A 12,795-nucleotide genomic window follows, 5' to 3' on the forward strand; every position below is an offset into this window, starting at 1 on the left:
CTTCTCTGACCTTCTCATTTTCTCAAAGAAACGATAGAACATCTCATCTGCTTCACTTAGTTGTTAGGCTTCCATGAGATAATCTAGGAATATGGCTTTATGATCTTAAAATTTATAAAATATTTTTCCATTAAGATAAAAATTGACTTAAAAGAAAAAGAGGGAGCAGGAGAGGGAAGGAAACATCAGGATGCATCACTCTTGCTACAGGGGTTACAGAGGACAGCCCCGGGCCCACTCTGTCTACTCAAGCTAAGGATGATTTTTACATTTTTAAATGGTTATATTAAGTATCTGCATAATGTCGTTGATTTTGCCTGTTGGCCCACAAAGCCTAAAGCATTTACTCTCTGACCCTTTCCAGAAGAAGTTTACCAAACCCTATTATAGGGTAAATAATTTGTCACAAACTTTATCTGCTGTGTATATGCAGACTCAGGAGAGAGCAAGGGACGTGTGTGTGTGTGTGTGTAGAAGAGTCTCATGATATAAAATATTTTTTACCGTGGTCTAGATGACCTTTTCAGTTTTAAGATTATGTCACTGATTGATACAGTTTTTTTTCTTTTTATAGAATGAATTGTCAGATGGATTAAATAAAAAGCGTTTACAAATCTTACTAAAAAGCTATGGTGAATATCCAACGAAATACAGGTAAAATTTAATTTCTTGCACGTTAAGTCAGTCTTACTCCCGAATTGTTCTTGGTTAAAATTATGTTTTAATTTCAGAATGTTCATTTGGCGTTCTCTGCTACAACTGCCTGAAAATCACACTGCGTTCAGCAACCTTATAGATAAAGGTATTCATGTGGCATTTCTCAACCTTCAGAAGAACTATCCTATCAAAAGCAGGAAACTACTCAGAGTATTACAGAGGTATGTTCAGTATATTGCAGCATTGTGTATCTCCCCCAAGATATTAATTACAAATGGGAAAGTAGTGATTTTATAGTAGAGAAATTCAGCAGACACCACCTTAGCCAAGTAATCAGATTTAAAATCACCAGTAATAAAACATATCAGTACGTTGCATGTCACTTTTGTGGTATTCTTGCCAAAAATTTATGACCTCAGTCTAATCATGGAAAATAGACAAACCCAAATTTCACCAAATTTACCTTTTGTATTGAATTTTTTTGTCATGTGAATGTATTGTTTATTCAAATAAATTTAAACCAACTTCTCTGGTCTTCATTTCCTTATTTTATTCACAGAACCCTGTCTGCATTAGCTCACTGGTCCACCATCTTTAGTGACACACCGTATCTTCCACTCTTGGCATTTCCATTTGTAAAATTATTCCAGAACAACCAGCTCGTCTGTTTTGAAGTTGTTGCTACTCTTATAAGTAAGTAAATAAGTATAAATAATGACACCAAGAGTAGATTCTTGTACATTTTCCTGATGTCTTTGCACCTTTGCAACGTTTAACAATTCTAGTGTGAGACAGTCAGACATAGAGCATAAAATGGACAGTTTGGACATTTATACATAAATAAACCTTTTTACTTACAATAACATTTGGATGATTGCATTTCAGAAGATACTGTTGTTACAGGTTGAGTTTTGTTAGTAAGGAGGAAGCAGATGCTCCACTTACTGAAAGTCAGTTGTTATTCATAGGTTGCAGGAAGTACATAGAGCATTTAGCACCCAGAACCTAATGTGGCAGGTGTTGGCTGTTATCCTCAGTCTCATCATCCAGAGCTAACATTTATCCAGAACTTTCTGTGTGCCAGGTACCATTCTCAATGTTTTGCCTTTATCAACTCATTTAATCCTTACAGCTGACCATGAGGTAGGTGTTATTTATTGTTATCCCCTTTTTATAGATGAGGAAACTGAGGCACAGAGCGCTTAAGTTACCATTGTTAGGTTCATGGCAGAATAAAGATTTGAACTCAGGCAGTCAGAATCTGTAGCTTGTACTCCCAACCATTGTGTTTACTGCTTGATCATTACCACCTACACTAAAAAGTGAGTCATTTTTTTCATATTAGTAAAATCAGCTCAGGTAAATAGTTAATAAACTGGATCCACATTAAACCAAGACTGATTTAACAAAAATAACCAATTTTATATGTATCGTTCTCGTACAAAGTAGAGAAGCACTTAACTAACAATAAAATTCTGAAAAGTGGAAATAAAAAGACCCAAGCATGCATATTGTGAATATTTAAATATGTTTTTCTTTACATATTTTCATTCATTTTATTACATTGCATTTGCTTTAATAAATTTTTACTCATAACTGGAGAAAATATAGGCAAGTATACAAAATAAAAGAAAATTCACTTATATTCCTCTTTCTCAAAGATAATCTTGATAATATATTAGTGAATTTCTCAAAAGAGCATTTCCTCCAAATCATTAAATATCGTCCAAAACATAATTTATTGCCCACAGGATATTTCATTTTATAGGTGCACCATAATTTATCCTCCAGCTATTAGACTTTTAGGATTTTGTTTTGTTTTTTTCTAATTTTTCCACACTTTAGGCAGTTTTTTATTTTTATAATTAAACTACTTTTGTTTAATATGTTGTGTACTTTTATTTGTATAAACTTTGTGAACATTTTGTTTATTATAATATTTGATAAATATTCATGCTCTGATTTCATCTTTTATTGTTGGACATTTAGGTTTCTAATTTTTATGTATTAAAAGTAACAATATCATGACTGTCTTCACATTCATAAATTTTGGGTAGATTCCCAGAATTGGTTTTATTAGGTCATAAAATATGAACATTCTAATTGATTCTGCAAAGAGTTGTACTAGTTTACCCTGCCAATAACACTAAGAGTTGTAAGAGGAAAAAAAAACAAAACAAACAATCCAGTTTAAAAATGGGCAAAGGACTTGAATGGACATTACTCTGTAGAAAATGTACAAATAGCTAATGGCCTATGAAAAGATGCGCAGTATCATCAGTCATTAGGGAAATGCAAATCAAAACTACAGTGAGAACTACTTCTTACCTACTAGGATGGCTATAATTTAAAAAAGAAAGTAACAAGTGCTGGCAAGGATGTGAAAAAATTGAAACTTTCATACATTGCTGATAGAAATGTAGAATGGTACAGTCACTGTCGAAAACAGTTTGGCAGTTCCTCAGAAACTTAAAACATAGAATTACTGTATAATCCCACAGTTGTGCTAAGGATGTCCCCAAAAGAATTGAAAACAGACTCATACACAGATGTTTGTAGCAGCATTATTCCCAGTAGCCAAAAGGTGGAAGCAACCCAAGTATCAGTTAACAGATAAATGGACAAACAATATGTGTATATATACAATGAAATTTTTTTTTACATTTTTTTATTGAGTTATAATCATTTTACAATGTTGTGTCAAATTCCAGTGTAGAGTACAATTTTTCAGTTATACATGAATATACATATATTCATTGCCACATTCTTTTTCGCTGTGAGCTACCGCAAGATCTTGTATATATTTCCCTGAGCTATACAGTATAATTTTGTTTATCTATTCTGTATATGCCTGTCAGTACCTACAAATTTTGAACTCCCAGTCTTATACAATGAAATATTCAGCCGTAAAAAACAGTGATGGTCTGACACATGCTACAACATGGATGAACCTTGAAAACATGGTTAGTGAAGCAAGCTAGGCACAAAAGGACAGATTTTTATGAAATTTCACAAATTCACAGGCACAGGAAATGGATTAGAGGTTCAAGGGCCGGGCAAGTGGAAATGGAGTTAATGCTGAATAAGGACAAAGTTTCTGTTTGGGAAAGGATTTTAGAAATAGTGATGGTTGCACAACATTGTGAGTATAATTAATGTCACTGAATTGTACATTTAAAATGGTTAAAATGACAAATTGTATTTTAGAACAAGAAAGGGGATCTTTATTAATGGGCATATTGAAGACAAAAAGTGGATACATTTAAGAACTGCAAAGCCCTTTAATAATACAGAGAGGTAAAGATAAATTTTCAATTTTTTTCTTCATAGTCAATTGGTGTCAACACTGGTTTGAATATTTTCCTAATCCTCCTATCAATATTCTTGGTATGATAGAAAATGTTTTGGCATTTCATGACAAGGAACTCCTGCAACACTTCATAGATCATGATGTAACTTCCCAGGTAAGAAGTGTAAGGTTTTTAGAATAACAACTTATTTTGGAAGCTAACATGGGTTCTAATAGAAATAAAACAGTAATTTCTTGAAAGTATAATAATCAACATACTACTGATGTATTTTTAACAGTATTCCATCCTTTTTCTTCATTAAACTTCTTACCTGACAGTCTGAAGAAGGGCCCAAATTAGGGTAGTTCTTTTCATAATTATGTTTTTAATATAATGACTTTTGTAGCTAAACCAAACATGAGAGCGTTAGCAGTAACTCTAGTAGGACTTTTCCCTGGGGAACTAATACACTTTTTTCTTGTCTATTTTAGCTGTATGCATGGCCTCTTCTTGAAACTGTGTTCTCAGAAGTACTGACAAGAGAGGAGTGGCTCAAATTATTTGATAATGTCTTTTCCAACCATCCTTCATTCCTCCTGATGACCGTCGTGGCCTACAACATATGTTCTAGAGCTCCTTTGCTCCATTGTAATCTGAAAGATGATTTTGAGGTACATGTCCTTGTTCTTAAGTAGCAGTTCTCAAATTTCATTTATTTCAGTTGAAAAATCCATGTACTTATTGAGTACCTATTGTATGTCAGGTACTGGTGCTCGGTGGTAAGAATCTAGTGAACAAGTTACCCCACCACATCCTTGCCTTTTCTTGGTTGTAGACAGTTCAGCAGATGGTAGCGGCTGCCTACTAGTCCTAAAATCATAGCTGCAGGAAAGAATCATGATAGCACTGGAGCTTTGTGCTTTTTACCTATTTAAAGTAACAACTGAATAGTTGCTTATTCTGTGCATGAACTTTTCTCTGGCCAGCTGCTCTGTGATAATCTGCATGCTTACTGCACGTGCAGAACAGTAACTATGAGAACTTTGAGGCGTGGCAGATGGTGACTGAAAGAAAGCATTAGAGAAGTGGGGGGGATATAGCTCAGTGCTTAGAGTGCCTGCTGAGCATGCACGAGGTCCTAGGTTCAATCCCCAGTACCTCCATTAAAATAAATAAATAAACCTAACTACCCCCCCCCAAAAAAAAACCCCAAAAGAAAGAATTAGAGCTGGTTTTTAAAAGGGGTGGTTCTTTTGGTAGACAGGATGGATTCAGTTGGTTTTGTTTGTTATTTGTTACTTATTTTGTGGTTCCTGTCAAACTTTATTTTTACTTCATGATCGCAAGATACATACATGTATGTATGTATGTATGTATGTGTATATATATTAGAACTTGGATCTGTCAGCAGAACAAGATAATGTGGAAACATATCAGATATTTTTTAAAAATCAAGCAATTTTCAAAGGCTAATTTATTTTGGAACTTATTTTGGATTTTGAAGAAAAAAAATCCAAGTGGAAGAATTTTTTTTGTTGAAGCATTCTTCTGTTACCAAGAAAGCCTACATTTTGAGTTAAAATTTTAAATGTGTTATTTCACAATTTCATAACATGATTGTAAAATTTTACTACAGTTTGAGAATATGAAACTGGATCTTTAAAACTTGGGTTAAGAAAAGCTTCAGTGAATTTGCAAAACAACAAATCATCTTAAAGATGAATTCACGTTTACATTTTAAAATCTGTTTTAGTTCTACCTATAACTCCTTTGTTAGGTGAATCTCAATTTAAACACAAAGTTTCCTTGCAGTATTTTTTCCACCATCGGAATAACCTGGATATAAGTGCTGTAATTAGAGAAGTTTATCATCTCATGGACACCACGCCCACTGACATTCATCCAGACAACATGCTTAACGCTTTTGTGGCGCTGACAAAGGGGCAATACCCAGTATTCAATCAATACCCAAAGTTCATTGTGGACTATCAGACACAGGAACGAGAGAGAATAAGGAATGACGAATTGGATTACTTAAGAGAGAGGTAATCATGGAACAGTTGTTCTTTGATAAAAACAAAATCTGTTACAAATGTAAAGAAAGTTTTTATGAAAAATATATGTAAATTATTAAGTAGTAATGTAAAATCAGTGTTTGAAGGATAGAAATATCTTTAAAGATATCCTTGCATAGTCAGTCAAGTATACATTTGTGTTTTGGTTTTCTTGGGCTTCAATTACTCAGTTTTCTTGTTTGCATTTAGTTATAATAATAAATATTCTCTACTCAAGGCAGACAGTTGAAGACATGCAAGCTGAGGTAGACCAGCAAAGAGTTGAAGATGAAGCTTGGTACCACAAACAGGAACTGCTTCGTAAAGCTGAAGAAACAAGGAGAGAAATGCTCTTACAAGAAGAGGAGAAGATAATACAACAAAGACAGAGGTATATTTAGCACTTTGAAAAACATCTGGGTATCTGAATGATTTTTATTTCCTTTCATTTTTCATTATAGGAACAGCACTATTTATAGCATTACCCAGCTGTGGTATTCCATTAAGCAAATATTTAAGTTAATTAAAAAATCTGTAAATACCACTTTTCCCCCAAAAATGACAGTGGTAAAATAGAATTTCTAAGCTATACTGAATATGATATAACTTGCACTGATTATTCAGAGGTAGTACAAGATCCAGGGTGCCTTGGAGGATATTATTAGAAACATTATTCTGCAGTGGGCAGAAATGCCTTGGTGTGTGATGCCATGCTGGACCAGTCACCTTCAGTGGAGCACTATTTTTTAAACTGTATTTTAAACATATCTGTGTGACCTGAAAATTGAAACATAAAATGATTGTCTCATTGTGCATGTCGTATTTTGGAGGACAGGGGAAGAAGTATTAAATGCTTACTCAAAAGTGTGTTAATAAGGCAAAATGTTTGAATTAGTTAAGATAATGAGATGAGCGCTGAGACTAAGCCTAATTGTTGGGAAAATGACTTCTATAAATGTTTATTGATTCTTATTCTTGGATGGGACTTTATGAAACAAATTTCTAGTGTGGGTTAAAAAGAATTGCTGAACTGAGCTATTAGCCTTCTAAAATTCTAAGAGAATAGCATACATAATCTTCGGTAACACTGGAGCATTTTTTTGGCATTCTTTCCTCAGAGAAAGGATATCGATTGTATTGAGATGATCTGAGAAGTACACCTGTTAGAGATCTTTTGAATATGGAAAGAACAGCCAATTGCATATGGACTTGTCATTTTCATGAATGCAGACTTGTTTTGTAATTGGGCATCTTTCATTTATCTGTTGTAAAAACAGCCATGTTATGAAGGCACCAATTAAACTGGGAAAGTGGACCAAGATAGGCGGCAGGCCTTTCATTGTTGTGAAACGTAGTATTTTTCCATTGCAGTCTATGTTCTGAAATGTTTTTATTTGTTCCTCTTGATGTTTTTTGTATGTAAGACTAGCTGCTGTCAAGAGAGAGCTGAAAGTAAAGGAAATGCACCTCCAAGATGCTGCCAGAAGGCGTCTTCTGAAGCTTCAGCAAGATCAACAGGAAATGGAGCTGAGAAGACTGGATGATGAGATGGAGAGAAAGGTTTGTTATTCTTGCCTTTGTACTCATGCACGGTCCTACTGACCCTCATTTAAATGTAGCAGACACCTTCAAGTTTAATATTATTCCTAGAGTCCACAGTGCATGCTAAACAGCCCCTCTAGTTTTATGTAACGTTTCCCCAGCTGTTCTTGTCTGCTGAATTTTACCAACACGTTGATCACCCACTGTGGATTGGGTGCCCCTGAGGAAACACAACTGTCACCCAGATTTGGGCGATGTAGCTATCAAGTGTTAATTGTTAAGTAGTTCAGAAATGCCAGGGAAATTAGGTAGGTTAACTAGTGTCCTTGGTGACTATTTAATATAGAAATATCAATTAACCATGAAGCTAATTGTAAAAGTAGGGGAACTATTCTTTTTTTTTAATTTTTTATTTGTATTTTTGAGGGGGGAGGTAATCAGGTTTGTTTGTTTATTTAACAAAGGTACTGGGGATTGAACCCAGGACCTTATGCATGCTAAGTGTGCATTCCACCACTGAGCTATACCCTCCCCCAAGAAGTACTCTCTTTTAATATAAAAATTAGCACATAGGCAGCATAAAAAATTTCTGTTACAAAATATATGGAGTTAAAAATGGACTTTGTCCACTCTTTTCTCATTTCATCCCCAAATATAAATTGTTAAAAAACTGTTACATATCTTTCTCTTTTTATGGTTGCATAGTATTCCATCATATGAATATGTCATAGTTTATTTAACTAATCCTTTGCTGTTGGACATTTATGTTGTTTGCAGAATTTTGCTACACAAAACAGTGCTAGATTGTGCATTCTCAGCACAAATCTTTGAGTATTTGTACATGTGCTTTTTGTTGAGTAAATGCTAAGATATGCCATATTATCCTCCAAAAATGAACCCACTTAAGCTGTTTGAAATGTAAAAGTACATATACCCTGGTCAATTTGGAGTGCATCAGTCTTAATATTTTCCAATCTGATAGGTGATAGGTGAAAAATGGTTTTGTTTTGTTTTGTTTTTCTTGCTAGTGATGTTAACTATCTCTTCATTCACTTATCTTCCATTGTAGAACTGTAAATTGCATATCTAAATCATTCATCCAGTATTCTACCAAGTTACTCTTTTCTTATCAATTTACTTGGGCTCTTTTGTCATTTCGTGTCCAGTAGAAATAGGATGTGAGCCACATGGGCAATTACAAGTTTTCTGATGGGCACATTTAAAAAGTAAGAAGAAACAGGTGAAATTAATTTTAATAGCATTTTATTTAACTCAGTATATTTGAAATTATCATTTGTTTGTGCTAAATCTGAGAAGTCTAGTAGTCAGTTTATACTCCCGGCATATCTCAGTTGGGACGAGTCACAATTTAAATGCTCAGCATCCTCATCGGGCTGGGGGCTGCCGCAGAGCACAGAGTTGAGCTTAATCCCTTTGTCTGTCTTGAGTGTTTTCTTCTGGTCTATGTTACTTGTCTCTAACAATGTTTATAGTGTCTTTTTTTTTTAATCACGTAAAATATTTAACTTTTGGATAACCAACTTCATTAGTTTTTTATGACTTTTAGGATGTGTGTCATGTTTAGAAAGACCTTCCCATTATAGGTTTTATTACCACTTATGCATATTTTCTTTTAGTTCAACATTTTTCTGTTGTTTTAATCTTTGATTATCTCAAGGGCAACAAACTATCGTGCACCAGCAAATCTGACCCACCTCCTGCTTTGTAATGTTCATGGGTTAGAATAGTTTTAACATTTTCAATGGCTAAAAAAAAGAAAACTCAAAGAATAATATTTCATGATATGAAAACTATATTAAATTTTTTTAAACATGAAATTCAGTTTCGACGACCATAAATATAGTTTTATTGGAACACGGTCACACTTACTCGTTTACAAATTTCTTTGGCTGCTTTTGCACTACCAACAGCGGTGGTGAACAGCTGTGACACAGAGTATGTCCCACAAAGCCTGAAATATTTACCCTCTGGCCCTTTATAGAATAAGTTTGCCAACCCCTGATGTGTCTGAAAATTGAATGTAAGGAGTGAGTTAGGGACCAAGCTTGCTTCTTTCCAAAGGCCAGTCAGTTTTCCCAATGCCATTTGTTGAATGTTAGTAAAGTCATTTGCCAGGTGATGGTTATTAAATGTTTACTCCCTTAGATACTTGATCTCGTCCGTTGCTGTCTATTCCTAAGCCAGTACCACACTGTTTGAATAACACCTTTGGAGCATCTTACTGACTAGTAGGCCCAATTCCCACTATTGGTCTGCCTTTTCAGTTGTCTTCAGTATTCTCAAATGTTTACCATTTTAAATAGATATTGAAAATTTTTTCTGTCTCTCTGTATCCCTGCCTTCTCCCATCTTATTGGAATTTTTATTAGGATTGCATGGAATTTATAAACTAATTCTGACCTCTGCCTCCCCTTCCCGCCTCCTGTCCTACCATCTCCCTCTTCTCATAGTGACCTCTGACCCTGCTGAACTGCAGAAACTTCTCTACTCATGACTCAGGCACCAGCAGGAAAAGACTGCTTGGGTCCAAAGTGACACTTACAACTGACACACACATCTGTTATCAGCCAGCAACATTGATCTGTTTTGCTCTGGTACATAGTTCTTTGCACCTCTGAAAATTCATAAGCAAAAGAGCTCCTGTAATTGAAATTCCTAAAAAGCATTCTTTGCTATGCCAAACGTCTCCTCTGCTTCTTAGCATTATAACTATCCTTGCTTCATAAACTCAGGTATCCCCACCTTTGAGCTACCTGCTTTCTCAATAACCTCTTTAAGTTGAACTGGTTTTCAGTCCATGGTTTTTTCACCCCTTGGATGCATGTCCTTGCACATCCCACGATGTTCTCATTTTTACTGTTTTGTGTCTTCAATTACATGTATTTGATAGCGAGTCTACTGTATATAACGCTTTGCCTTATGCATGCAAGTAGTGCGGTCATTAAATGTTGACTGGTTAGGTGAAATGATTACGTTAGATGCCTAATGGGTTAGTTTGTTTTGTTTTGTACTGAAACACATATCATGTTATTCTCACTCCTAAAAAATGAGGACTATTTAGGCAGCCAAGTATTTAAGACAGTTCCTAAGATTCTCTACCTAAACAGTGCCTTATCCAAGCCCTCTAGTGTATGGGACTGAGAAGCTTCCAAGTCATCAACTTTTGGAGAAAGGTGAACTCTAAATTAGCTAAATCCAAGCAGGGCACATACAAGTTGGAATAGTCTACAGTAAATTTTAATTTGGAATTACTAGTTGCCAAACCAAATTTATAAAATATTAGAAATGTAATCAAAAAGAATGTTAAATAAATGTTACATGGAATAAGATCAAACATTTTACATTTTTATCCACTGCAAACTTCAATTGCTCAAGTTTTTCTAACTCATAATGTGGCTAAGGTAATGTGGAAAGAACGGCCATCTGTTCTCCCAGTCTGGGTAGATGAGCGTGTGGTAATTGTGCTTTCTTTTTTAGAAACTTAAGCTTAACTTTAACTCAGACATTATTCCTAGATTCCACAGTGAGTGTTAATATATTGTCAATTACTCTGGTTTCAAAAACCCAATACCTATCATTTTAAGTGCTTTTAGTGGGTTGTTCAGATTATGAGATTACAAACTCTGTTAAAAATTATTTTTGTGAATTCAGTTTGTTATTTGGCCATAGGTACATATGAGAGATCGAGAAATTGCTGCCACAGCCAAAGACCTAGAAATGAGACATCTGGAACTTGAATCACAGAAGAGACTTTATGAGAAGGTATAAATCAACTATTTCCAATATAAGAAGAGCAGAGCTTATACAAACTCTTTCTAGACTGTATTTATTCAAGGTTTTTAAATGTTCATTGTATTTGTTTTTCCAGGTAGAGTCTAGTGTCACCCAGGACTGTAAGGTAGCCAGGGTGTCTGGATGCACAGTTTGTTGTGATACTCAAATTCATGTTTCTCTTAGCAACTTAGTCTTGTGTCTGAAGAACCAGATGTTAAGTCCCAGATTTTGCCTCAGGATCTTTTACTAACTTACCAAGTTTCCTTATGTCTGTGTAATAGTAACTACAGAATTAACCCAGGACTTCAGAAGGTAAATCAGACAAGCGCTGTGAAGCACTTTAAAGTTGAATCTGCTGGAATCAAGTCAGCAAGGACCGACCTTAGTACATATAATTCAATTTCCAAGACGCTGAAGAAGGGAACTTTGTTACTATAAATATTATTAGTAGGGAAAAGCATGTTATTCATTTATTTTGAAACCATAAGTTTTTACTTCCTTCAGCCCTCTTAAAGTCAGACCATGGGTTTGAAATTAGTGATAACAACTACATAACAGGTAACGTGTATATGATTGATTGTTGCTCACATTAAATATGATTTAGAACAGAGAGTCCATTCGTAACTACAACACTCTTTAAGTTTCTACACTGAACTTTTGCTAACTCGGAGCCCCGGAGGTTTACACTTCCACTAAGCCTCCTATGATTTTGAATTAGAATTAATTCATTTGGACTAAGCTTAAGTTATTTTTACTGGCTAGGAAGGGTGATGGCACCAGGAGGCATGATTTCAGAATTAAGAGAAAATTTGCAAGAAACATGTTAAGAATTTCCAAATATTTTTCTCTCATATTCTCAAATATTAACATTTTGCTAAATTTTCATTATCCTTCTCTTTCAATCTATAAACACACACACATTTTTTCCTTAGCTGTTTAAGTTGCAGATACAATGCTTTTTCACCCCTTCATTGCATATTTTATAACAGCAGGGAATCTTTATTACATAATCATACTACAATGGTCAAAATCAGGAAGTTAACACATTATTATCTGTTGTATAAACCTTATTCACATTTTATCACTTGTCCTAAAAATGTCCTTTAGAGTGAAAGGAAATCTAAGATAATCCATTTTTTCAGTTGTCACATCTCTTTATTCTCCTGTAAATTGGAACCATTCCTGAGTCTTGTCTTTGTATTTTATGACATTTATATTTTTGAAGCACATAGGCCAGATATATTGTAGAATGTTCCTCAATTAGCATTTGTTGTTTCCTCATGATAAGATTCAACTCAGGTACTTTTGGCAGGAATCAGGAATGCCAAGTGATGCTTTCCATGTATCATATCATTATTTTTTTTTTGCACACTAAATTTCTTTATTTCTAGCCCTACTGTTTTATATGTACCTTCATGGACTGTCCAAAACAGTAATTTTAGCACTCCTAGAAATTT

At 34.6% G+C, this 12,795-nt stretch overlaps 1 protein-coding gene across 4 annotated transcripts in view; it reads left to right on the forward strand.

The window, feature by feature from the left end:
* TBC1D31 (TBC1 domain family member 31) overlaps window positions 1-12,795 on the forward strand; it is a 59,446-nt gene that overhangs the window by 30,453 nt on the left and 16,198 nt on the right. For 3 of the 4 annotated variants that reach the window (XM_074353012.1, XM_074353011.1, XM_045508433.2), the window contains exons 9-17: window positions 575-654; window positions 732-878; window positions 1,217-1,350; window positions 3,988-4,121; window positions 4,439-4,618; window positions 5,760-5,992; window positions 6,240-6,392; window positions 7,426-7,561; window positions 11,234-11,326. In XM_074353012.1, the coding sequence (XP_074209113.1) occupies window positions 575-654; window positions 732-878; window positions 1,217-1,350; window positions 3,988-4,121; window positions 4,439-4,618; window positions 5,760-5,992; window positions 6,240-6,392; window positions 7,426-7,561; window positions 11,234-11,326 (1,290 nt within the window). The remainder of the gene's footprint in view (window positions 1-574; window positions 655-731; window positions 879-1,216; window positions 1,351-3,987; window positions 4,122-4,438; window positions 4,619-5,759; window positions 5,993-6,239; window positions 6,393-7,425; window positions 7,562-11,233; window positions 11,327-12,795) is intronic. The other variant, XM_074353013.1, reaches the window with a different exon arrangement.

The sequence above is a fragment of the Camelus bactrianus genome, chromosome 25 (genome assembly GCF_048773025.1).
Source record: "Camelus bactrianus isolate YW-2024 breed Bactrian camel chromosome 25, ASM4877302v1, whole genome shotgun sequence".
Lineage (NCBI taxonomy): Eukaryota > Metazoa > Chordata > Mammalia > Artiodactyla > Camelidae > Camelus > Camelus bactrianus.